The sequence below is a fragment of the Bos taurus genome, chromosome 9 (genome assembly GCF_002263795.3).
Source record: "Bos taurus isolate L1 Dominette 01449 registration number 42190680 breed Hereford chromosome 9, ARS-UCD2.0, whole genome shotgun sequence".
NCBI classification, from domain to species: domain Eukaryota; kingdom Metazoa; phylum Chordata; class Mammalia; order Artiodactyla; family Bovidae; genus Bos; species Bos taurus.
Genome location: NC_037336.1, coordinates 91184428 through 91211949, shown reverse-complemented (window position 1 = coordinate 91211949; position 27522 = coordinate 91184428). Strand labels below are relative to the sequence as shown.

General features: G+C 43.8%; 1 protein-coding gene across 3 annotated transcripts in view; it reads left to right on the top strand.

The window, feature by feature from the left end:
* Nucleotides 1-27522, top strand: part of CNKSR3 (CNKSR family member 3) — a 110663-nt gene that overhangs the window by 2236 nt on the left and 80905 nt on the right. Inside the window, exon 1 of one of the 3 annotated variants that reach the window (XM_005211064.5) lies at nt 2753-3383. The exons of the other annotated variants lie outside the window; for them this stretch is intronic. Coding sequence (XP_005211121.1) covers nt 3326-3383 — 58 coding nt within the window. The 5' untranslated portion in view covers nt 2753-3325. Of the gene's footprint in view, nt 1-2752; nt 3384-27522 lie in introns of those variants that run through there. 3 annotated transcript variants of the gene reach the window in all.

Sequence of the window (27522 nt, the reverse complement as noted above, 5' to 3'; positions counted from 1 at the left end):
CTAGTTTTTTTTTATAGTCATTGCATGTTGATAGTGTTTTGACTGTGTATGTTTACCCTCTGAAAGGTGGCTCCTGAAAAATGTGAAGTTACACAGGTGGCTGACTTCTGTAGCTCCCATTGTATTTCCGTGGACAGTGTTGCTCCGGAGTGAAAGAAAGGGTTAAACTTACCAGTCTTTGGCTTTCCTGAGCAGTTGCCAGCCTACCTGATAATGTACAACCAGAAAAGCAGTAACAGGCACACAGGGGGATTTTGGAGGTCTTCACACTCTCAAGATTTTTGTCTTTTTTTTTTTTTTTTTGATCCCCCTTGGGATTGGGAGAGAAGTGTAAATTCACAATCTGTTATGCTTGTTTAGCATTTAAAAGGCAGAGCAGATTAAACTGCTTTTGGGATCCTGCTGCCTTGACATTGTGACTTAGTTGAGACTGCTTTCACTGGGGGAAAGTTTCCTATTGGCCTGCAAGAGCAGTTATGGGTGGTTCAGTTTTCAGTGTCTTGATGTCTGGAGCATTGGGTGCTGATTAGGGTACATACCTGTGGCTACTACGTGGCAACTTTATACAAAATGCTTGTGCCCTTTAGACCCTTAGGTGCAGCCCCATAGAACTACCCGGATACTTTCCCTGTTAGAATCTAGAAAAGATAAAAAGAGCAAGTGTGTAGCCAACTCTTAGACAAGAGGCTACATTCTCCCAAATTGTGTGACACATTACTTGAATATTTCTCAAGAGTCATGATGTGAAAGTATTGACTTTTTAATGAACTGTTGGCTTATGCAAACTTGTTTGCTTATAGGACTATTTTTAGCTGTCTTTGTTAACCTTTCTACCCAACCCCCATTTTATAAATACATCCTACTGATAAGCAGCTCTTCGTGTAGACTTTACCACTCTTGGCATCGTATGAGTGTGGCGGCAGTGATGGTGAGCACTGGAGAAAGCCTTAGATTTAAAACTGTCTAAATCCAACCACAATCTACAGCTTGCTTTCATGCTGATGTTATTAGGCAGACGCATACACTAGGAAAAAGGTTGATGTCTACAGAATGAAGTAATTCATCTGGTTTTTATTATTGTTACTATTTTTATTTGTTAATCGCTAGCACTACCACCACCAGTGTTGCAATATTAGTAGTGAAGTGAAATGAAACGAAAGTGTTAGTCGCTCAGTCGTGTCTGACTCTTTGCACACCCATGGACTGTAGTCCCCCAGGCTCCTCTGTCCATGGAATTCTCCAGGCAAGAATATTGACGTGGGTTACCATTCCCTTGTCCAGGGGATCTTCCCAACCCAGGGATCGAACCTGAGTCTTCCGCATTGCAGGCAGGTTCTTTACCTTCTGAGCCACCAGGGAAACTGTAGCATAATATTAGTAGATCCTCAGTGAGTGTTAGCGCAGGTCTAAGCATTGTACTTGTGTTAGCTCACTTAAATACGTAAGCACCCTTTGAGGCAGGAGCTGTCATTTCCATTTTGCAATTGAGAACACTGAGGCACAGGCAAGTTAAGTATCCTGACCATAGCTGAGAAGTGTTTGACCACAGACGGGTTGGCTTTGTTTCCTTCTATCTTCTCAGGAGGTTCTTCCCAGGGTCACCTGTAGAGGACTGGCAGCATCTTTACCACGCTGATGAGGAGACCATCAGAAGCCCCATCATGAGTTCTCTGTCGTGTGTTAATGCGGAAGACTCATCTGCTGTGTGTGTCTTATTTTCCGTATTCTGTATGTGTCAGGAAAGTTATTTGTAAGTCATATCTATTCATCGTTTCATGGCACCATGCCTTCCAGATGATTTGGTAAAGGATTTTGCAAAGCAAATGAGCTTTTACAGTACGTATCAGGCAAAAAAAGGTCAACTGTGTGTAACAGAAAACCCAGTTTTTGGTGGACTAACCAAATGAGTTTTGGTTTTCCTTGTAAAAGAAGTCTGGGGATAGGGAATTTAGGACTTCATGGGGGCTTTGTGGTGCTGTCAGGATCCCAGGCTCTTTGTCATCCTGGTTCCGGTTAGCTGTTCTTCTTCCTTTAGCCTCTAGGGTTGCTGAAAAACGAAGGTCCTTTTCTTTTGGCAGCTGTAGGTCTACCATTTGGCCGTGGGTCAAGAACTCTTTGCTTTATTCCAATTTCTTGCCAGTTCTATCTCCTGGATTCCAGCCATAGAGTTTTCTTAATCATAATAGTAGAAAAACATTCATTGAAGCATTTATTATGTATCAGACGGTGGGCCACATACTTCATTTATTATGTATCAGACAGTCGGCCACATACTTCATTTAGGCTTCTTCATTTCATCCTCAGAAAACCCAGAGAGGGGTATAAACCATTATTAGCCCTTAGTAAAGACAAAGAAACTAAAGCAGAGAGAGGGAGTGTTTGGTCCCATGCTGATAGGCGGTGATGCTCCATTATTTCATTACTTCTGTGGCTTATACCAGGTATTGGAACAGAGAGAGCAGGGGCTGTGGAATCAGACTCTGGGTTTGTATCCTGGTATCTCCTCTGCCTGTATGAGCTTATATAAGCTCTTATATTACTACTCCTTGTTTTTATTGCTTCCTCTCCTCTTTTATCCTATAGCTCCAGGACATAAATTGTTCTCTCTGAGCTGCCTTGTCTGTCAAAACGTTGATTCTTGCCATTCAGGGACACCAGTCGGTGTCGTGGAGATGTCTCTGCCAGGCACGCAGAGGACCCGGGGTGGGACTTGTAGCTGGTTAAGAAGGTTCTTGTTTCTTGCCCCCTCCCCCACTGGCTTTTTCTAAGTTGATATTTTATGAAATTCTCTACATTTTATACTCATAACAATACTGTTGCCTCCTATGTGCAAAGTAAATTCTAGGTGTAGCTAAAGCTTAATTAAGAAGAGTAACCTTAAAAATATTAGAAAAAAGCATATGAAAGACTATTAATTCATCTTAGGCAAATTTCTTTTAAAAATACTAAAATGCAGAAATAATAAAAAGTGACAACACACACACAGATGCCAGCAAGTATATGAAGAGATGCTCAACATCACTAATCAGGGGAAGATTCTTAGTTGGCCGTGTGATAATAGGTGCTTCTCGCCAACGTCATGCACTTTCTTTGGGTAAATAAGTTTCAGTTGTGTTTTCTCAACTGTTTCCTTGCAGTAACTGGACTTCCACTGACCATGGCGTTAGGACTGGCTCTTGCTTTGGACTGTGGACTCCTGTCTGGCGCCTAGTCCAAGACTTGTGGCACCCGCATCACCCGGGAGCTTGTTAGAGATGCAGAAGCTACAAGCCTGCTGACTCAGAATCTGCATTTTAACAAGAGGCCCTGGTGATCCCTGTGCTCAATGCCGCCGGAGAGCTCTGTTCTAGCAGCCACTGCAAACGCAATTTCTCCCTTCGCTGGTAGGTCCTGCTGGTCTGATCGGACTTGGGCTCCATCTGTTTCATTTAAGTTCCCCAGGGATGACACTTAACTTCAGGGTGCTTGACTTGGCCACTAATTAAAGCAGAAAAGCAATCTTAGGGTGTGTGTTTATGTTTATAAGCGCCACCTAGCAACAGCATCAGGTGTTTCTCCGCAAACTGAATAGACATTTCTCTTGAGCTTTCTTCCATATTTCTTGGGACATGAAGCGTTCTCATAACAACACTTTTTTTCCTAATTTTTTTTTGGGGGGCGTCGTGGGGTGGCCGTGGGTGTGTATGGTTGAAGTGTGCTCTTAAGATCCTCAAGTGGACTCAGGAGGATGAGATGGCCTTTTAGCCAATCACTGGGCCGTAACGTTTGCTACTGAACCAGGTTCACCGAACTTAGATGATTCTGAAGGGAGACTTCTTTGTTGCTGGTAAATGACACTGAATGTCATTTCAGGGCAGGTCTCAAAATTTGGAAGCTCATCGAGGGCGGGTGTCTGAGCTCTGTGACGGTGGAGACTTCGCACAGCACCTGCACGCCGCCCTTCTGCAATCACATCATTGCGGAAAGCTGCGGCGCTCCTCTTTTCTGTCTCGCTGCTTCTGTGTCACCACCTCGATGTTTGTCCATTCCTAGCTTGTTGTGTTCCAGCTCCGGGACATCCGTGTTCTCACCTCTTTTTCCTCTTTGCTCTCATTTCATGAGGTTTCTGGGGTTTTCACCCCGGGTTTAGCCATTAGCGGGGCTTTCAAGCAGGTTTTATTTACCCAAGCTTTTCCATATTTGTGCTCATCTGACATTTGTACAAGCCCCAGAGGGGCACAGTGAAGGTATCCCTCTACCACAGATGAGGAGAGAGGCTTCGGACATGAAATGAGTTGTCCCAGGTCAGAAGGCCAGACCCCACAGACTTCTTGTTCTCTTGTTCTGTGCAGCCCCTATGCCTCCTCTGGTCAAGATGGTGCTTTCCATTCTCTCTCCATCAACAAGTGATGAGAGGGGCAACTTCAAAGAACTTTGGACTTTTGTATTTCCTGAGGATCCCTTCAGGGTTTCCGCTCTTGGGATGCATTCCTTTTCTTTCTCTTTCCTTCTTTCTTTATTTCACACCTTGAGCAGAACCCTACATATTTGGGACCTGACCTTTAAGCATTTGAGACACTTCTTGCCAGTTACTTATTTTTATTGTAGTTTGCTGACTGTGTTGTAATGTTTCAGAATGCAGCTCTGTAATGGAATGAATCATTTCACTTTTTGATTCTCTTAATCTGATTTTTATTTTATTTTGAGTGTCATATGATAGTTTTTTTTTTTTTTTTTTTGTCTGCTACAATTAACATTTCTATTTGATGGAACCACATCCATCCATCCATCCATACATTTAACTTTCTTCAACAGCACCTGTGATTTTTATGGCTTCATTTTCTGCTTGCCTTTGATTCTTCACAGCTTTTTCATTGTAACTGCTATGGGAGAGATCAGGCCTGGTGAATAATATGCATGGTTTGGAATAAAATAGAGCTGGATTCAGATTCTGTATTTGACAGTAACTGATTTGAAAACTTGGTTAAGTATCTTATCTTCCCGAAGCTTGCCTGAGTTTTCTTATCTGTGAAATGGGACTGCTAATTAACTCAGTGTTTTTGTTAGAGTTAAAAACATGTAATGTAAGGAAAGCATTTTGCATAATCTATGGCGTATATGTGTTCACAAACTTGTTACTGATTAATTCATAATAGTGAAAGTGAAGTCATTCAGTCCTGTCTGACTCTTTGCGACCCCGTGGACTATAGCCTAACAGGCTCCTCCATCCGTCCATGGGATTTTCCAGGCAAGAATACTGGAGTAGGTTGCCATTTCCTTCTCCAGGGGATCTTCCCGACCCAGGGATTGAACCCAGGTCTCTCACATTGTACGCAGATGCTTTTACCATCTGAACCCCCAAGTTAATGTGTACTATAATTGGGTTATTATTGCTTAAATATTTTATTCTGTTGTGACTGATCGTCACCTTTCATGCTTACTAATAATTTATGACAGTTCCATCCTCCTCTGTGTTGATAGACAGGTGGTGAGTTAACTTCTTTCTCTGCCTTCTCCTTGTTATTTCCTTGGGCACTTTTCTCTCACTTCCTTTGGGGACCTTGTGTGTCCTGTAGGGGGCTTCCCAGGGGGCTTAGTGGTAAAGAATCTATGTGCCAATGCAGGGACACAGGAGGTGCAGGTTCGATCCCTGGGTCGGGAAGATCCCTTGGAGGAGGAAGTGGCAACTCACTCCAGTATTCTTGTCTGGAAAATCCTGTGGACAGATGAGCCTGGTGGGCTACAATCCAAGGGGTTGCAAAGAGTTGGTCATGACTGAACAATTGAGCACATGTCCTGTAGGAAGGTGGTACCATGGAAAGGTTTAGTCGTGGCTCTCTTGGAGAGAGCTCAGGAAGAACACTTTCCTTGATGTCAAATTCCGTGCTGAGTAAAAAGAGAATTTTTTTTCGTTCAGCAGCTGATTGCTGAGGACCTATTAAGCTCCAGGCATTGTGGAACTTACACCTCCAGTTCCAGGTGCTGGAGGTCCATCTGTGTTTTAGGTGCGGGGGTCCAGCTGGGTGCCTGCTTTAATGGGGTGGAAGTAGGGATGACAAACAACAGTAACAAAACCACCACCCAAACAAAGCAGGTGCTGCTGCTGCTGAGTCGCTTCTGTTGTGCCCGACTCTGTGCGACCCCATAGACGGCAGCCCACCAGGCTCCCCCGTCCCTGGGGATCTCCAGGCAAGAGTACTGGAGTGGCTTGCCATTGCCTTCTCTGAACAAAGCAGATGAACAAGAAAATATCCAGTCGTGATCAGCGCTAAGAAGAGAGTGAAGCAGAGAGGTGAAGGAGCATGACTGGTTGGTAGGCTTCTTTGGATGATGTCTCCCTCTGAGAACACGATACTTGGGTATGAAAGGCAAGAAGGAACCAGTCACTGGAAAATTAGGGGGAGGACCATTGTAGGCCAAGGAACAGCCAGTGCAAAGGCCCTGAGGTGAGCTTGGAGCCTTTGAGGAGTGGAAGCACGGTGGAGTCATGAAGAGCAAGGACAGTGGGGCTGTGCTGGATGGGATTGGGGTGAGAGAGAGACACAGCAGTCAGATCATGGAGGGTCTTACAGGTCTTAGTCGTTTGCGATATTTTCTAGTTACTATGGAAGGCAGTGGAGTGACATGATCGTATCTGGATTCTCGAGGCAGAATGAGTTTAGGGAGGCCCGCTGGAAGGCACTGCGATATTCTGGAGATAACGTTATTACTGTCTTAGGTGAAGGTATTAGTGACTCCAGCATCTGAGAAGCCAAGGTCTAGGTACCGTTGGTTCACTGGTAACATCACATCTGGATAATTTAAAAATTATCTTTGAAGCTGGGATGTAGATTCTTTTTTTTTCTCCTTTCTCTGCCAGGGTTAAGAGCTCCCCTCCGCTCCCCGCATCCTGATTACTCTCCTGTCATTTAAAAGGGAGGTGCAGGGCTACTCTCTGCGTTCACATGCTTCGTTCACGTCATTGTTTTCTTCTGGCACATTTTGCTGGGAGCTACAGTTTCTGAGGCTGTTTATCCATCTATGAATAGGGTTTTTGTGAAAGTGGACTTAGCCTAGTTTGTTTTCTTTGACATCAAATGACTGAACAGTTTTTAACCTGGGATCAGGAGGGCAGAGGCAGTTGTGTTTACTAGAGCAAAACAGTTCCTTAAAATTCAGTAGGTTGTAAAAAATCAGAAAGCTTTTTGTATGAAAACTTGAAAATAGTTGAGTCAAAGGAAGCTGATCAATAGATCTAATGGAAAATATTTTGCTCCACCAAAAGACTATCATAATTTTACTTTAGAAAATTGAGTCACCATATTTTTGATTAAGCAGATGGTATTTTGAGAAATTTTCAACAGGTGAGAGTTGAACACATTAAAAAAAAAAAAACTGCAATGCATCACTTACCAACAGTGAAGGAGTGAGTGGGAGAGAACTGAAGGTCAGTAGGCTTATACTGAGGCTTCCCTGGTAGCTCAGCTGGTAAAGAATCCACCTGCAATGCAGGAGACCCCAGTTGGATCCCTGAGTCAGGAAGATCTCCTGGACAAGGGGTAGGCTACCCACTCCAGTATTCTTGGGCTTCCCTGGTGGCTTAGATGGTAAAGAATCCGCCTGTAATGCAGGAGACATAGGTTTGATCCCTGGGTTGGGAAGATCCCCTGGAGAAGGGCACAGCAACCCACTCCAGTATTCTTGCCTGCAGAATCCCATGAACAGAGGAGCTTGGTGGGCTACAGTCCAAGGGGGTCACACAGAATCGGACATGGCTGAGCTACTAAGCACAGCACAGCACAGCACAAGTTTATACTGGGGCTTTCCAGTTGGTACTAATGGTAAAGAATCCACCTGCCAGTGCAGAAGACATAAGAGACGTGGGTTTGCTCTCTCTATTGGGGAGATCCCCTGGAGAAGGGAATGGCAACCCACTCCAGTATTCTTGCCTGGAGAATTCCACGGACACAGGAGCCTGGCGGGCTGTGGTCCATGGCGTCACAATGAGTTGGACCCGAAGGAAGTGACTTAGCACAGCAGCACAGGTTTATATTAGAATAACCTAGAAGCTTTACCTCACACACCTGATGTCAGCCCCACCCCTTTAAGGAGGGTATCTCTCAGGCTTTTAGAGGAAACCCCCCCTATGTGTCATCAGTCAGAAAAGGCGGTGAGCATGACCATATGAATCATGCCTTCCTGAGGAAGACCTTTTAGTGAAAGGAAATATTCTATTTCCTATTTTCAGAGATTTGCAGCAGAGGGGAAATTCAGAAGTTTGGGGTTTAGGAGTGGATGTGTGTGTACGTGAGTAAGTGTGTGTTTATGTGTTTCTAACTTTAACCTATGTTAATTGAACAGACTTTTGTGTTCTCAGAGTAATTTTATATTACCATGTCTTGGAGAGAATCAAGTCAAAAGTCTACCTGGAATATGACCTTTGAAACAGGAGAACTAGCTCACGATGTAGAGTGGGACCAGACGTCACGAAGCGTCATTGATATCGTCAGCACCATCTTAGCATGGATTTCAACTGGAGTCTTAAACTCGCTGTGAGCAGATGACACAGCTGTGAGTAGAGTTTATGAAATGACTGTCTACACCAGAAGCTAAAATTGTTGGTAATAAGTATTAAATAAAAAACACAAATACTCCTTGCTGGTAAGACATCCAGAGGTAGATGGTATGAAGTGATTTGGTTACAAGCACCCCTAGGCATTTTCATACTGTTGCTCAACCTACTGCACAATTGCACTCATCTCACACGCTAGTGAAGTAACGCTCAATATTCTCCAAGCCAGACTTCAACAATACGTGAACTGTGGAACTTCCATATGTTGAAGCTGGATTTAGAAAAGGCAGAGGAACTGGAGATCAAATTGCCAACATCTGCTGGATCATGGAAAAAGCAAGAGAGTTCCAGAAAAACATCTATTTCTGCTTTATTGACTATGCCAAAGCCTTTGACTGTGTGGATCACAACAAACAGTGGAAAATTCTGAAAGAGATGGGAATACCAGACCACCTGACCTGCCTCTTGAGAAACTTGTATGTAGGTCAGGAAGCAACAGTTAGAACGGGACATGGAACAACAGACCGGTTCCAGATAGGGAAAGGAGTCCGTCAAGGCTGTATATTGTCACCCTGCTTATTTAACTTACATGCAGAGTACATCATGAGAAACGCTGGGCTGGATGAAGCACAAGCTGGAATCAAGATTGCCAGGAGAAATATCAGTAACCTCAGATATGCAGATGACACCACTTTTATGGCAGAAAGTGAAGAAGAACTAAAGAGCCTCTTGATGAAAGTGAAAGGAGAGTGAAAAAGTTGGCTTAAAACTCAACATTCAGTTTTTCTCCTGTAATTGAGATCTAATTTTACTGCGTTGTGGTCAGAAAAGATGCTTGGAATGATTTCTATTTTTTTGAATTTACCAAGGCTAGCTTTATGGCCCAGGATGTGATCTCTCCTGGAGAAGGTTCCATGTGCGCTTGAGAAAAAGGTGAAATTCATTGTTTTGGGATGAAATGTCCTATAGATATCAATTAGGTCTAACTGGTCTATTGTATCATTTAAAGTTTGTGTTTCCTTGTTAATTTTCTGTTTAGTTGATCTATCCATAGGTGTGAGTGGGGTATTAAAGTCTCCCACTATTATTGTGTTATTGTTAATTTCTCCTTTCATACTTGTTAGCATTTGTCTTACATACTGCGGTGCTCCCATGTTGGGTGCATATATATTTATAATTGTTATATCTTCTTCTTGGATTGATCCTTTGATCATTATGTAGTGACCTTCTTTGTCTCTTTTCACAGTCTTTGTTTTAAAGTCTATTTTATCTGATATGAGTATTGCTACTCCTGCTTTCTTTTGGTCCCTATTTGCATGGAAAATCTTTTTCCAGCCCTTCACTTTCAGTCTGTATGTGTCCCCTGTTTTGAGGTGGGTCTCCTGTAGACAACATATGTAGGGGTCTTGTTTTTGTATCCATTCAGCCAGTCTTTGTCTTTTGGGTGGGGCATTCAACCCATTTACGTTTACACCTAAAGCAACTAGAAAAGGAAGAAATGAAGAACCCCAGGGTTAGTAGAAGGAAAGAAATCTTAAAAATTAGAGCAGAAATAAATGCAAAAGAAACAAAAGAGACCATAGCAAAAATCAACAAAGCCAAAAGCTGGTTCTTTGAAAGGATAAATAAAATTGACAAACCATTAGCCAGACTCATCAAGAAACAAAGGGAGAAAAATCAAATCAATAAAATTAGAAACGAAAATGGAGAGATCACAACAGACAACACAGAAATACAAAGGATCATAAGAGACTATTATCAACAATTATATGCCAATAAAATGGACAACGAGGAAGAAATGGACAAATTCTTAGGAAAGTACAACTTTCCAAAACTCGATCAGGAAGAAATAGAAAACCTTAACAGACCCATCACAAGCACAAATTGAAACTGTAATCAAAAATCTTCCAGCAAACAAAAGCCCAGGTCCAGACGGCTTCACAGCTGAATTCTACCAAAAATTTAGAGAAGAGCTAACACCTATCCTGCTCAAACTCTTCCAGAAAATTGCAGAGGAAGGTAAACTTCCAAACTCATTCTATGAGGCCACCATCACCCTAATACCAAAACCTGACAAAGATCCCACAAAAAAAGAAAACTACAGGCCAATATCACTGATGAACATAGATGCAAAAATCCTTAACAAAATTCTAGCAATCAGAATCCAACAACATATTAAAAAGATCATACACCATGACCAAGTGGGCTTTATCCCAGGGATGCAAGCATTCTTCAATATCCGCAAATCAATCAATGTAATACACCACATTAACAAATTGAAAAACAAAAACCATATGATTATCTCAATAGATGCAGAGAAAGCCTTTGACAAAATTCAACACCCATTTATGATAAAAACTCTCCAGAAAGCAGGAATAGAAGGAACATACCTCAACATAATAAAAGCTATATATGACAAACCCACAGCAAACATTATCCTCAATGGTGAAAAATTGAAAGCATAAAAAAAAACAAAAAAAAAAACCCAAAAAACTCAACATTCAGAAAACTAAGATCATGGCATCTGGTCCCATCACTTCATGGGAAATAGATGGGGAAACAGTGGAAACAGTGAGAGACTTTATTTTTCTGGGCTCCAAAATCACTGCAGATGGTTAGTGCAGCCATGAAATTAAAAGACACTTACTCCTTGGAAGGAAAGTTATGACCAACCTAGATAGCATATTAAAAAGCAGAAACATTACTTTGCCAACAAGGATCGTCTAGTCAAAGCTATGATTTTTCCAGTAGTCATGTATGGATGTGAGAGTTGGACTATAAAGAAAGCTGAGCACCAAAGAACTGATGCTTTTGAACTGTGGTGTTGGAGAAGACTCTTGAGAGTCCCTTGGACTGCAAGGAGATCTAACCAGTCCATCCTAAAGGAAATCAGTCCTGAATATTCATTGGAAGGACTGATGTTGAAGCTGTAACTCTAATTCTTTGGCCACCTGATGCAAAGAACTGACTCATTGGAAAAGACCCTGATGCTGGGAAAGATTGAAAGCTGGAGAAGAGGGGGATGACAGAGGATGAGATGGTTGGATGGCATCACCGACTCAATGGACATGAGTTTGAGTAAACTCTGGGAGTTGGTGATGAACAAGGAGGCCTGGCATGCTGTGGTCCATGGGGTCACAAAGAGTCAGACTTGACTGAATGACCAAACTGAACCCCTCAGCCAGGTTTAAGAATCTCATCTAAAACTGATATGCAAAGAAAGACTCTTTTTGGAAGTGGAGAAACACTAGTTCTTACTTGTGCTTAGTCACTCAGTCGTGTCCGACTCTTTGGGACCCCATGGACTGTCGCCCACCAGGCTTCTCTGTCCATGGGATTTCCCAGGCAAGAATACTGGAATGGGTTTCCATTTACTACTCCAGGGTATTTTCCCAACCCAGGGGTCGAACCTGGGTCTCCTGCTTGGCCAGCAGAATCTTTACCACTGGGCCACTTAGTTGGGATACTTAATGAACACCTGTAAATCTGTGACAATTGTCTGTGGTTCCTGACATTTACAAGAAGTAGGCATAATGTGGATCAATGTCTTGTCACCACTGCTCTTGAACTTTCTTTTTTTTTTTCTTTTTTAGTGTTTACAAACTGCAATCTACTTTTTGTTTTAAACAAGTGTATATATTTAAAAGCTGGATCCTGTTTTAATTTAATTAAGCGTAAGGTTTTTTTAAAAAATTTAATGACGTATAGTTGATTTGCAAATTTCTGCTGTACAGCAGAGTGACTCAGGTGTATCTATATACACATTTTTTCATATTCTTTTCCATTCAGGTTTATTACAGGATATTGAGTATAATTTCCAGTGCTATATAGTAGGGCCTGGTTGCTTATCCATTCGCCTTCCCTTTTCAACATCAGAACTTGGACATGTAAATTCTCAGGCCCTATCTGAGACCCACAGTTTCAGAGACTCTGGGTGTGGAATGCAGGAAGCTCTGTTTTAACCAATCTGTCCGTGATTCTGGTGCCGGCTAAAATTTGAGAACCACCGATGTTTACCACTCGTGTGGAACCATAAATGATGTATGTCAGACCATCCTCCATAATTCTTGTCTCCAGTTGGTTTTCAGCTAGTACATCATGGTTGATTAGGAAAGAGAACTTTTCTAGCAGGGACCATTGTTACGTATTTCGGTAGGTGCGTCAAGGCAACGAGGTCTGTAAGCATCCTTTCCACAGAGTAGGCAGGGAAGGGTCAAAGCCTTTGCACCTCTGGGCTCCTAGCTAGTTGCACCACCCCAGGCCCAGGGGATCCTTTGGTTGTGTAACTCACCCAGGTGAGTGTTCAGCCCCAGGAAAACACAGAATGAGGGGAATGTTTTATGGCCAGGCAGCACCTGTTTAGGTTTTTGTATGGGATTTCCAGGCCTGGTGCTCAGGCAGGAGCAGAATGTGACACCTCCTCCCCCATTCCACTTTGAGGGAGAGAGGATAGTTTTTCTTTTTCATTGAGCGGGCTGGTTTTGAACAAGCCGTGCAGTTGTAAAGGGCAGGGAGGTAAAGAAAAAGCAGAAAACAGTGGCAAACATGTTGCAGTCCAAGGTGAAAAGCTCTTTTGTTTTAGTCCATGGACATGAGTCAGTGCAGTTTGAGAGCCCCCTCCTGCAGTTGACAAAGGCCCAGAGAATCCAGAAGTAAAAAGCTGCTACAGAAGTGAACCCTGAGGACCAGGGGTGGTGCTGAGACTTGCAACAAGAGTTGCAGACTTAGATGCCTACAGGGGCCTGGAGGCAATGTCAGAGATTGAAATGTGGGGGCAAGTGAGCAATAGGGAGTGGTGGAGACTGTGGCAAACCCCAAGATACATGTGCTACTCAGTCTCTGCTGACCATGAACCTACACTTTCCAGAATCTTCTGATTTTTTTGTTGTTCTTTTTGTTTTCGAATGAAGCTGGCTGTCTGGCTTTATTGTGTCATTTTCCAGTTTTTAGGAATCTGTCAACATTTTTTTTTTTTGGCATGGGCTATGGGCTAGTGTGTTGATTCTCCTGCAGATAGCTGTGGTGCCTACTCAGTCACTCAGTTGTGTCCGACTCTTTTGTGATCCCATGGACTATAGCCCTCCAGGCTCCTCTGTCTATGGAACTTTGCACACAAGAATACTGAAGTGGGTTGCCTTTTCCTACTCCAGGGGATCTTCCCTACCCAGGGATTGAACCCATGTCTCCTCCATTGGGAGGTGGATTCTTTACTGCTGAGCCATCTGGGAAGCCTGTGGACAGTTGTGGTCAGATGTTAATGGTCTTAGTGAGAAAAAGACGTATAAGATGTGAATACACTTAGCTGCATAGTGGTCCATTCATGATTTAGCAAATCTGTTATCTTTAATTTCGTGTTGCTACTTTATGAATTCTCTTATTTCTAGTATTGTAATATGTAATTCCCTACAAGTATTATTAAGCCAGAAATACCAATGCCTTGATGAACCCAGCAGACCATGGAGTAGTTACTCTTTAGTGTGAAAACAGGAATTTGGCTTCTCTTGATTGAGTTTACTTTGCCACTGGGTTTGTGGTATTGGTGCCTGACAGAAAGTGTTTCTGTCTGTACAGTAAGATTTTATGTATAAAATAAAACATACACCCTGAAATAAGGCATTTGCTCCTAACTTCTCTGTGGGCTTTTGTGGTCGTGTTTGAAAATTTACCAGTCTACTCAAGGTCTTTCTGTCTTCCCGGTGTGCTGAATTGGGAGACAGACAGGGAAAGCAGTAGTCAGTGCTCACGCTGGGGCAGTACTCACCCCAAAATGCAGTCCACAAAACTTCACGACAAAGATTTCAGGGTATTTCAGTGTCCTAGCTTGCTTTGTAAATAAACAGTCCATTTGTAAATGAACAGTGTATGTATGTGTGTATAAACACACACACATAAATGTAAGTATACAGGCTGTATTTATAAAAATATATACACATATTCATCATGGATCATCTTTTGTTAAACTTTCATTAAGTGTTTATTTCTACTATTTATTCTTTTTGAAAATTTAAAATGAAAAAAATATATAGATTTCCTTTTTGGTACTAGTTCCTCTGCTTCATGCGAGGAACAGAAAGACCAATTATAAACGACAGTTTGAGAGCCACTGGCCTTTAGGAAGTTTGTTCTTAATTCAGTGGATAATGGAGAAGTAATACAGGGGTTTGAAAGAAGGCATATTGCTGGCAGAACTGTGGGATGTTGCCGGGTGGGGGTGGGCTTTGGATGGAGGAGTGGTTGGAGTCTGAGACCAGCTCCAGGAGGCATTTGATCTGGCCTCTTGGAGAGAGTTAAAGAGGCCTGTGTAAGAGCAGGGGTCTTGTGGGGGGTGGGAGGAAGGGCTGCTGAGAGAGGCATGGCCCATGAGCGGTCCTGAAGCCTTGGCAAGGTTGCTCTTGGAGATGGAGAGAAGGGGACCATTTGTGTCTCCCTGCCTTAGCATGGCAGTGCCACCCTGGAGTCTCTGGAATTCTGGGGAAGAGCTGCTTTGTGGGTTTGGGAGTGAGCGCACCTTACAGGGACCACCCTCAAAAGCCGTTCTGGTTTGTGGAGGAGACATCTTTTGCACGGGACCAGCATCTCGCATGATTCAAACACTCTGGAAAACAGAGTGCCCTCTCTCACGGCGGCACTCTGATCGTCTCATGTTTTAATGAGGTGTAAATATCATGCAGATTGGCACACAGAATGTGTTAAAATAGGAGAGTGTTAGTGGAAATTTAGGTCCTCCACCTTGAGTGTGAAATGATGCAATACACATGAATTTGACACCCTGAATTATTTCAGTACGGCGCAGTCTAAGACATGGCACACGAAGTGAAGTAGAGAAGATGAGAGTCCTACAGGACAGCATGTCGGTGGAGATACACAGTCAGCGCTCAGTGCAGAAAAGGCATCTTAGAGTAATCCCTTCAGTCTTGTTCAACGCTTAGTGAGATCAGCGTTTCTGGCTGCCATTCCTGTGTGGGTTGAGGAGCCGGTTCCCTGAGATTAGTGGCTCCTTTGCATTACAGCGGCTGGAAAAGCGCCAAGGGTGTGTAGGTCTTGTCCAGGGCCTGGCACTCAAGGGGATGACAGGTCTGTCCTCCACAGGCGTGCCATGACCTGTTTTCTTATTCGTCATTGGCTTTACCAACCCTTAGAAATAATATGATCTTTTCTGTGAGTTTCAGGTAAAGCTAATAGATTCTTTACTTAACAGGAACCACTATAATACGATGGGGCTTCCCTGGTGGCTCAGATGGTAAAGAATCTGCCTGCAATGTGGGAGACCCAAGTTCGATTCCTGGGTTGGGAAGATCTCCCGGAGAAGGGAATGACAACCCACTCCAGTATCCTTGCCTGGAGAATCCTTCTGGACAGAGAAGCCTAGTGGGTTACAATCCATGGGATCACAAAGAGTGGAACATGACTGAGCGACTAACACCACCATAAAATGATGGGCGATCTTTCTTACAACATCTCGCCTGGTATTCTGCACACCTGACATTTCTCTTAAAATCTACTCATTTCTCAACTGTGACTTTTAAATACTAGCTGCCCTACCTGGTATTCTGAAATGACGCCACATGTCTTTCACATTAAGTGTAGCTCTGGAAATGAAGTTTTGGATGAAGTAGTGTCACTAGGCCATGTTAAGAGAAATACAACCCTAACTCTTTTGCATTTAACTTTTCCATCTATTAACTCGAGTGCCCTGTTAGCTGGCACATGCACCAGGCTTGGTGAGGGTAGCTAGTCACCGGGCAGTCATTCAGCAGATTTGTATCGAGTGCCTACCCTGTACAGGTGCTGTTCTGAGAGCTGAGGGTCCAGCAGCGAAGAGAAGAAAGTGTAGTTCCTGTCTTCCCGGAGCGGACGTTCTAATGGGCAGATAGACAGTAAGTAAAACTTGTAGCATGTGGGTGTGGCACATGCTGCTGGCCAGGCCCACAGGTGGATGCAGGGGAAGTCAGGGATGCAGCGTTCGCTGGGATGACCAGGGGAAAGCTTTGGGAGGGCACCTCAGCTAAACAGGTGAAAGAATGTTCTTGGCAGAGGGAAGATGCTCTGAGACGGGCCAGGTCCTGGCATGTGGAGGGAGCAAGGAGGCCAGGGTGTCTCGAGCAGAGGGAGCCAGGAGGAGAGCAGCAGGAGATGAGGTCAGAGGAGAGCGGGGCCCACATCGTGCAGAGCCTTAGGGATCGTTGTGTATGCTTTGGCTTTAATTTGGTGTTTGAGGAGCCTTTGGAGGGTTTGGAGCCAAAGAGTGATATCAGATGTATGTTTTTAAGGTTACAGTGGTTGCTGTGTTGAGTCGACAGAAGTGAGCAAGTGCGGGGATCAGGGAGCTACTTAAGACACTGGGGTGGGCTTCCCTAGTGGATCAGTGATAAAGAATCCACCTGCCATTACAGGAGACACGGGTTCCATTCCTGGTCTGGGAAGATCCCACACGCTGTGGAGCAACTAAGCCTGTGCACCACAACTGTTGAGCCTGTGCTCTAGAGCTTGGGAGGCACAACTCCTGAAGCCCGTGCACCCTGGAGTCCGTGCTCTGCAACAAGAGATGCCACTGCAATGAGAGGCCCTCTCACTGCAGCCAGAGAGTAGCCCCTGCTCTCTGCAACTAGAGAAAAGCCCATGCAGCAACAAAGACCTAGCATGGCCCCCAAATAATAATACTAAAAAAAGACACTGGGGCAATAATCATCTGAAAGGTGATGCTGGGACCCAGTGGTAGCTGTGGCCCCTCTGCAAGAGGTGGCCATATCCTGGGTGTTGTGAAAGGCCAGTGGGTTTACCAAGAAATCGAGTGGTGGTATGAGAGAATACCCATGATGTTTTTGGTCTGGGGAGTTGGAAGGACAGAGTTGCTGTCCACAGAGAGGTGGGAGAATGTGGGAGGAGGTGGTTAAGGGAATATCCGGATTTGAAATATCCAGTGCTTACTGGTTTGCTGAATGAAGCCCGTGGTTGGATGAGTGTGTGTGCATTAATGGGGGAGCTTGGGACTAGAAAAACATTTGGTGGCCACTGGGGTATACATCGGAGAAGGAAATGGCAACCCACTCCAGTATTCTTGCCTAGAGAATCCTGTGGACAGAAGAGCCTGGTGGGCTGCCATCTATGGGGTCGCACAGAGTCGGACACAACTGAAGTAACTTAGCAGCAGCAGCAGCAGGGGTATATGATGTGGTGTTAAAATCTCTGAGGCTGGATGATATCACCCAGTGAGCGGGCAGAGGGAGACAAGAGAAAAGAAGAAATCTAGGGTATCCCCACCTTAACCAGTCTGGAGGAGTTGAGCAACCAGCAAGTTGCTGCCAGCAAATAGAAGGACATTTGTGTGTGTGTGGATGGGTGACGTACAGGACAGAGTGATCAGCTGGGCCCAGTACTGCTGCTGGGCCAATAAGGGGAGACTGAAAGTTGACCAGAGTATTTAGTGTGTGGGAGATATTGGTGAACTTGACAGTTTTGGTTGGTTGATGGATGCAAAAGCCTGAATAAACTCAAGAGCAAATGGAAGAAGAGGCATTGATGTCCCGAGAGACCACGCAGTGTTAAAGTGACTTCCCAAATGAATACAGCACTGTTTTAGTCTGAGTATGACTTAAGGGCTGAATGCATTTTAATTGTTTAAAATCTGTAACCATTTTTTGGAATAGGTGACTGCTTGGTAACTAGATATTTGATGAATTAAGACATGTTTTGCCCTCCCTGAACTGGGTAACAGAACACTGTAGATTATGGAGTCTCTTAACTTTTAATACTAACAAAGCTATTCATTCACTGAATGACTATGGACCAGTGGCTTCTATAGAGAAGAGTTATTCCACAGAAACTCTCTCTCTGCTTCATGCATGCGTGCTCAATTGTGTCTGACTCTTTGTGGCCCCAAGGACTGTAGCCTGCCAGGCTTCTCTGTCTATGGAATTTTCCAGACAAGAAGACTGGAGTGGGTAGCGATTTCCTCCTCCAGGGGATCTCCTCCCCGGGGACGGAATCTGTGTCTCTTGCATCACCTGCATTGGCAGGTGGATTCTTTACCACTGTTCCTCCTGGGAATCCCTCAAGTTTTTCCATATTTTTGTGTTATTTTTTGTTATTCCATAGTTTTGTGTTATTCCATAGTTTACCCACTTAGGTAGAAAATATTTGTTATGGATGGACCCAAGACCTCAGAAGAATCCCTTGTTGGTGATACTCACCTTCATATAAGATTTTTATGAATGTTTTGAATGCAGTGAAATCATGTATGAAAGTGAAAGCTAAGTCGCTCAGTCGTGTCTGACTCTTTGCGACCCCATGGACTGTAGCCGCACAGGCTCCTCCATCCATGGGATGTTTCAAGCAAGAATACTGGAGTGGGTTGCCATTTCCTTTTCCAGGAAATCGTCCTGAACCCGGGATTGAACCTGGGTCTCCTGTGTTGTAGGCAGACGCTTTACTGTCTGAGCCACCAGGGAAGTCCTGAAATCATGTATAAATGACGTTTATTACAGCCTGGAGGTGGAAGCCATTTGTTAGCAGGAGAACTGGTGCAAATAGAGATAAACCAGTCAACTTTAAATGTAAATCATCAAACATTCATCAAGCACCTATCCTTTGTCTCTAGTAGGTGCAGTGATGGGGTCCCTGTGTCTTTGGCATCTTCTGTTGAGTGGAGTTTACAGGCAAGCCCATAGGCACTTCAGCTCCAGGCCATCCTAGGAGTGCAGAGGAGTAATCGAGTATTTGAATGGGCACAGCGTGGATGGCTCTTGGAGGAAACCACATTGAAGTCCAGACCTGTAGGGTGAGCAGAAGGTAGCCAGGCCTAGAGGAGGGAGGAGAGGAAAGAGAGGAGGGGAAAGAGAAGATTTGGGAGAAAACTGGGCGACCAGTGAGGCATGGCATTTACTTGCAACTGAAAGAACTTGATTGTGTTGGGTCTGTCCAGAGATGGTGTGGCGAGAGATGAGCCTGGAGGAGTGGTGTGTGTGACGTGGGCTGCGTCCCCAGCGACCTGTTTATGCTTCTGAGCAGGTGGAAGACAATGGAGGACTTTATGTCTTGGAGTGGCCTTCCTTTGGGAGGAAGTGTGTCAAGTAGATGGGGAAACAATGGAAACTGTGACAGAGTTTATTTTCTTGGGGTCCAAATCATTGCAGATGGTGAGTGCAGCCATGAAATTAAATGATGCTTGCTCCTTGAAAGAAAAGCTATGGCAAACCTAGACAGCATATTAGAGAGCAGAGAGGTTACTTTGCCGACAAAGGTCTGTCTAGTCAAAGCTGTGGTTTTTCCAGTAGTCATGCATGGATGTGAGAGTTGGACCATAAAGAAAGCTGAGCTCCAAAGAATTGATGCTTTCAAACTGTGCTGTTGGAGAAGACTCTTGAGAGTCCCTTGGATTGCACGGGGATCAAACCAGTCAATCCTAAAGGAAATCAATCCTGAATATTCTTTGGAAGGACCGGTGCTGAAGCTGAAGCTCCAATCCTTTGGCCACCTGATGCGAAGGGCCAACTCATTTGAAAAGACCTGATACTGGGAAAGACTGAAGGCAGGAGAAGGGGATGACAGAGGATGAGATGGTTGGGTGGCATCACCGACTCGATGGACATGAGTTTGAGTCAGTTCCGGGAGATGATGAAGGACAGGGAAGCCTGGCGTGCTGCAGTCTGTGGGGTTGCAAAGAGTTGGACATGACTGAGCACACACGAAATGTACGGGAAACCCTTGAATCTCAAGGAGAAATAGCAGTTAAAGCCTTTGTACAAAAATTAACTTGACTTCCTGGGTATTTATTTCCTTTGATCTGTAAATGTGAAATAGACCAGACTTTTATAGCACAAGGGAACATAACTCTTCATTAAAAAAAAAAGAAGTTATTAAAACATTGACTTGATTGAAAAAAGAGATAGGAGTTGGGCAGCAAGGCAGTGGGAGAGGGGAGGAGGTGGTGAGGATTGGAGGGGAAAGGCGTCTGAGGAGGAGGAGGGGGCCGGGGAGCAGGAGGAAGTGAGGCTAAGGGGGTGTGGCCTGGAGGTCACACCTCAAGCTGTGGGTGTTCAGTGTGTTATCACCTGCAGTCTGCTGCCCGTGGCTGATTAATGATTAACGATCCGTCCTAGCTCTGATATAATGTAGTCTTTATGTGAGTCAGAGTTTTCACTCTAGTGGGTGAGCTAAAGCAAGAGCAGAGTTATTTGTAGGAATTTACGCTCTAGAAGTGGTCATAATGTGACCGCCTGGGTGGGAGAAGAGTTTTGGGGGAAAATGGATACTTGTGTGTGTATGGATGACCTGCTGTGCTGTGCACCTGAAACCTGGGGCTTCCCAGGTGGCACTAGTAGTAAAAAACCTGCCTGCCAACGCAGAAGATGCAAGAGACGTGGTTTCAATCCCTGGGTCAGGAGGATCCCCTGGAGGAGGGCATGGCCACGCACTCCAGTATTCTTGTCTGGAAAATCCCATGGACAGAGGAGCCTGGCGGGCTACAGTCCATGGGGTCACAAAGAGTCAGATACGACTTAAGTGACTCAGCATGCACACACACACCTGAAACTATTACACTGGTTTTCGATTATAGTCCAATATAAAATAAAAAGTTTTTTTTTTTTTACAGTAAAACCTTGAAAAAAAAGAAGTGGCCATAAATATCATCCAAGGGTTTGCAAGTCTCCCCATCCCTGCAACCCAAAAGTATGCTGGAGCATGTAAGAAATACTGTCCCCTACTCCCGATTACAGTTTTAGTTTGGTGCAGTTGATCACTGAAACCTTAACAGTACATACTACGAACATTTCAGATGCAAGCCCAGATGAATCACACTGGCTCTACCAGAAGCGGCTGCATGGGTATTCATTTCTGAGGTCCTGAACTCTGGAAGGACACGCAGATTATACTTAAAACTAATGGGACTTGATTATGGTAGGGTGAAGAACAACAAATGGGGACCCACCTCTGCAGGGTGTGGCTGCCCTTCCTCCTGCTCTGCATTGTTCTGGGTGGTGGATGTGGCCACATCATTCCCAGGGTTAAACATATACCCAGTTCTGGGAAAGCTTCCATCTTCAACAGTCCACAGTGATCATTCAGTGGAATGTGGTTTTAAAAATAATTTAACAAGGTAAAATTTTAGTTTTTAATAGTTACCACTTAAAAATCCCAGCCAGTTTTTCTGCTTCTATCCTCCCTGCCTGCTTCCCTTTGATTTCTGAGTATGGGGATCTCTTCGAAGATCTTTACAGCTTTTACTGTAATCAATTTCACATCGTTCACTATATGTTTTAGCAATTGGAAGTTCTGTAATATCAATTCTTTTTGCATCACTGAAGGTGTTCCTGTTTCTCCTTCGTCTTAAAAAAAAAAAGCCTTAGAATGGATATTGCAAAAGTATTTTATTAGCTGCTGTATAGCACTGGAACTCTGCTCAATATTTCGTAATAACCTAAATGGGAAAAGAATTTGAAAACAGATACTTGCGTATGCAAAACTGAATCACTTTGTTGAACACCTGAAACTAATAAGACATTGTTAATCACTTACACTTCAATATAAAATAAAAATTAAAAAAGCATTTTATTAAGGTAGCATGTATATAGATACCTTTTTCCTATTTTCTGTTTTAAAACTAGTTACCTTGAGATAGTATGTAATGTTCCAGTTCTGCTATAGAAATTCCAGCTTCTAAAATCATGTTATAACGAATCAAGGAGAAAAGGAACATTTATGACCATTATGACTAATGACAAAAGAAAAGAAAAGTACAAATGCCTAGAAGCAACCATAGAAATTCAGGGAGAACGCAAAGGAACTAAGGAAAAGCTCTCTCATTAAAAGTAGCTGTGGTAGGCTTCCTGGAAGTGGTAAATGCAGTGAAATCAATCTTTTGTAATGACATAATTGTCATCAGAATATCTGAAAACAGTCTTATGGGTTAAGGAAGGTAATTGGGCTTCCCAGGTGGCTCAGCCGTAACGAATCTGCCTACAGTGCAGGAGATGTGAGTTCAACCCCTGGGTCAGGAAGATCCTCTGGAGAAGGAAATGGCAATCCACTCCAGTATTCTTGCCTGGGAAATCCCATGGACAGAGGAGCCTGGTGGGCTCCATTGGGTGGCAGAGTTGGACATGACTTAGCAACTAAACCATCGCCATGAAGGTAATTATCATTCTTGCTGGTAACTATGCTTCCCTGATAGCTCAGTTGGTAAAAAAAAAAAAATCTGTCTGCAATGCAGGAGACCCTAGTTCCATTCCTGGATGGGGAAGATCCGATGGAGAAGGGATCAGATGAGATCAGATCAGTCGCTCAGTCATGTCTGACTCTTTGCGACCCCATGAATCGCAGCACGCCAGGCCTCCCAGTCCATCACCAACTCCCGGAGTTCACTCAGACTCAACGTCCATCGAGTCAGTGATGCCATCCAGCCATCTCATCCTCTGTCGTCCCCTTCTCCTCTTGCCCCCAATCCCTCCCAGCATCAGAGTCTTTTCCGATGAGTCAACTCTTCCCATGAGGTGGCCAAAGTACTGGAGTTTCAGCTTTAGCATCATTCCTTCCAAAGAAATCCCAGGGCTCATCTCCTTCAGAATGGACAGGTTGGATCTCCTTGCAGTCCAAGGGACTCTCAAGAGTCTTCTCCAACACCACAGTTCAAAAGCATCAATTCTTCGGCACTCAACCTTCTTCACAGTTCAACTCTCATATACATGACCACAGGAAAAACCATAGCCTTGACTAGACAAACCTTTGTTGTCAAAGTAATATCTCTGCTTTTGAATATGCTATCTAGGTTGGTCATATCTTTCCTTCCAAAGAGTAAGCGTCTTTTAATTTCATGGCTGCAGTCACCATCTACAGTGATTTTGGAGCCCAGAAAAATAAAGTCTGACACTGTTTCCACTGTTTCCCCATCTATTTCCCATGAAGTGATGGGACCAGATGCCATGATCTTCGTTTTCTGAATGTTGAGCTTTAAGCCAACTTTTTCACTTTCCACTTTCACCTTCATCAAGAGGCTTTTGAGTTCCTCTTTACTTTCTGCCATAAGGGTGGTGTCATCTGCATATCTGAGGTTATTGATATTTCTCCCGGCAATCTTGATTCCAGCTTGTGTTCTTCCAGTCCAGCGTTTCTCATGATGTACTCTGCATATAAGTTAAATAAACAGGGTGACAATATACAGCCTTGACGGACTCCTTTTCCTATTTGGAACCAATCTGTTGTTCCATGTCCAATTCTAACTGTTGCTTCCTGACCTGCATACAAATTTCTCAAGAGGCAGATCAGGTGGTCTGGTATTCCCATCTCTTTCAGAACTTTCCACAGTTTATTGTGATCCACACCGTCAAAGGCTTTGGCATAGTCAATAAAGCAGAAATAGATGTTTTTCTGGAACTCTCTTGCTTTTTCCATGATCCAGCGGATGTTGGCAATTTGATCTCTGGTTCCTCTGTCTTTTCTAAAACCAGCTTGAACATCAGGAAGTTCACAGTTCACATATTGCTGAAGCCAGGCTTGGAGAATTTTGAGCATTACTTTACTAGCGTGTGAGATGAGTGCAATTGTGTGGTAGTTTGAGCATTCTTTGGCATTGCCTTTCTTTGGGATTGGAATGAAAACGGACCTTTTCCAGTCCTGTGGCCACTGCTGAGTTTTCCAAATTTGCTGGCATATTGAGTGTAGCACTTTCGCAGCATCATCTTTCAGGATTTGGAATAGCTCAACTGGAATTCCATCACCTCCACTAGCTTTGTTTGTAGTGATGCTTTCTAAGGCCCACTTGACTTCACATTCCAGGATGTCTGGCTCTAGGTCAGTGATCACACCATCGTGATTATCTGGGTCGTGAAGATCTTTTTAGTACAGTTCTTCTGTGTATTCCTGCCATCTCTTCTTAATATCTTCTGCTTCTGTTAGGTCCATACCATTTCTGTCCTTTATCGAGCCCATCTTTGCATGAAATATTCTTTTGGTATCTCTGATTTTCTTGAAGAGATCTCTAGTCTTTCCCATTCTGTTGTTTTCCTCTATTTCTTTGCGTTGATCGCTGAAGAAGGCTTTCTTATCTCTTCTTGCTATTCTTTGGAACTCTGCATTCAGATGTTTATATCTTTCCTTTTCTCCTTTGCTTTTCGCTTTTCTTCTTTTCACAGCTATTTATAAGGTCTCCCCAGACAGCCATTTTGCTTTTTTGCAGTTCTTTTCCATGGGAATGGTCTTGATCCCTGTCTCCTGTACAATGTCACGAACCTCATTCCATAGTTCATCAGGCACTCTATGTATCAGATCTAGGCCCTTAAATCTATTTCTCACTTCCACTGTATAATCATAAGGGATTTGATCTAGGTCATACCTTAATGGTCTAGTGGTTTTCCCTACTTTCTTCAATTTAAGTCTGAATTTGGCAATAAGGAGCTCATGATCTGAGCCACAGTCAGCTCCTGGTCTTGTTTTTGCTGATTGTATAGAGCTTCTCCGTCTTTGGCTGCAAAGAATATAATCAATCTGACTTCGTCGTTGACCATCTGGTGATGTCCATGTATAGAGTCTTCTCTTGTGTTGTTGGAAGAGGGTGTTTGTTATGACCAGTGCATTTTCTTGGCAAAACTCTATTAGCCCTGCTTCATTCCGTATTCCAAGGCCAAATTTACCTGTTACTTCAGGTGTTTCTTGACTTCCTACTTTTGCATTCCAGTCCCCTATAATGAAAAGGACATCTTTTTTGGGTGTTAGTTCTAAAAGGTCTTGTAGGTCTTCATAGAACCGTTCAACTTCAGCTTCTTCAGCGTTGCTGGTTGGGGCATAGACTTGGATAGGTGATAACTATAATGTTATAAAAACATAGCTAGGCTATTTTTCTTGTAAAAGCAGACTTCATTCATAGACCTTGTTATAATTGTTGGTTTTGTTTGCTTTTTATAGATCCAAAAGTATAATGAAAGTGACATTGTTGCAGTGAGATGTGAAGAGTAGAGTTGTTTTGTTTTTTGTTTCATGCAGTTAATATTCTTTTTCTCTTTTAAAAAATAACAACACAGTTTCATTCCAAAGCCCCATGACAGGATTAACATTTGCACTTGAGGTGGTCAGGCGTGGTGTTTTTCTACTCAAATGAGGGCCTGCCTGTGCAATAAAGCTCTTTGGTCAGCACTTGGATGGGGGAGAAGGTAAAATCTAACAAAGTTGGAGTCAGCTTTTAAAAATCATGGCTGTCAATGGAATGTGTTTACTCTGTAAGTAATTGCCTGTGGTAGAGGAATAACTGTTTTAAGGAGTTTGCCCGGAGAGAAAATGTATTCGTGTACCCATTCATAGCCTCCCTCTTTTCTGTCTGTTATGATTGTCTAAATTTGTGTGTTTGTGTTTGGGCCATTTCTCATCCTAAAAACACTTGTGGCTGCTCCAGCGATACATGGTGGTTAAGACCAGGGAGGGCTGCTTACGTCTGGATCCTCTACCAGTCACTTACGAGATGTGTGATGTTCACCAGTTTTTTGCCTTGTTTAGTCAACTAGCTTATTTTTATTTTTAGTTTGTTCTAGTTTTCATGGCCACACCACGTGGCATCTGGAATCTTAGTTACCAGACCAGGCATCGAACCCATGTCCCCTGCATTGGGAGCTCAGAATCTTCACCGCTGGGACCGCCTGAGAGATCCTTCAACTAACTTATTTTTAAGTTTGGGATCACGCTGTTAGTAAACTCTTAGGGTTTATGTTGAGGATTCAGTGAGATAATGCTGGTAAAGTATTTCCCACAATAAATGATGAAATAAACTCTATGGCATATAGTCAGTGCTTTAAAAATACTCTAGCCCTTGTTTTGTTACATACGTGACAGGGATATCCTGGAGAAAACATTTTTCACATTTCTGAGAGAATTTCCCTGTGGCTCAGTGATAAAGAATCCACCTGCAATGCAGGAGCCACAGGAGACTCAGGTTCAATCCCTGGATTGGGAAGATCCCCTGGAGGAGGAAATGGCAACCCACTCCAGTATTCTTGACTGGAGAATTCCATGGACAGAGGAGCCTGGCGGGCTACAGTGCAGAGGGTCGCAAAGAGTCGAACATGACTGAAGCGACTTAGCATGCGTGCATGAACACATACTCTGCTTTTGACAAATGGTAAATTGCAACTCAGTGAGGAGAATGGTGAAGAGAGAAACTGGCCCACACACCCCTTGGGGAGCGTGTTGATATCAGGTGGCACTGAAAATGGGAGATGCCAGTTCTGCCTCTGAAACTTTAAGATAGGGCGATTTATGAATCTTTCTCCCTAGTTATTCCACCAACGTTTGTTGGGAGGCTTAAGAGCTTCCAATAGCAATCTGTAGGATATGGTCACAAAAGTCAGAAGAAAGGCTGTCACCGGCGACGGGCCCTTTCAGTTCGTATTTTCTGTTTTATCACGATTGAAGTCCACGACTTACTCCACTGCCTGCTCTGCTGTGGCATTTGATAACCGGTGGGTGTGACAGTAATCCCTGGGTGTGTCCCTGCCGTAGTGTGTATTCCACTGACTAATCGTCTTCTGTCATCAACTACCTCCATTAGCCGCACATGGAAGGTGCTCCGTCTCGCCAAGCCCCAATTAAGGAAACCGGCCCAGTTTCTTCTTGGGAGCCAAGGAGTTATTTCGTAAGATGTGCTCCTGTAAGCACTGTGGGAATAGCTGTCAGCATGGTGATTGCTTGTGTTCTTTAGTCCCCAGGGTTGATTCCCTCAGTTTGAGAACCACAGAAAGTTGCAAACTTTTCAAAGGATTTTTAGGGTTACCCGTGCAGAGGGAGAAAGAACAGTCCCCATGGATCTCAAAGAGGCATCTTTGCAGGTAGGTACCTGGAGTGAGGTGGACCATGCTGGAGCAGACCTGGACTTATGGGCAAGACCCATCCCTGATGTTTCTTAGGAAGGCACAGGGGGCTAAAGAGAAAGCTTGGAGTTGACCTCACTTGCCTATCTATGGGTAGAGTACTTTCTGTCAGGCATCTTTGAGTGGAGGGAGTGCTTTTTGTTT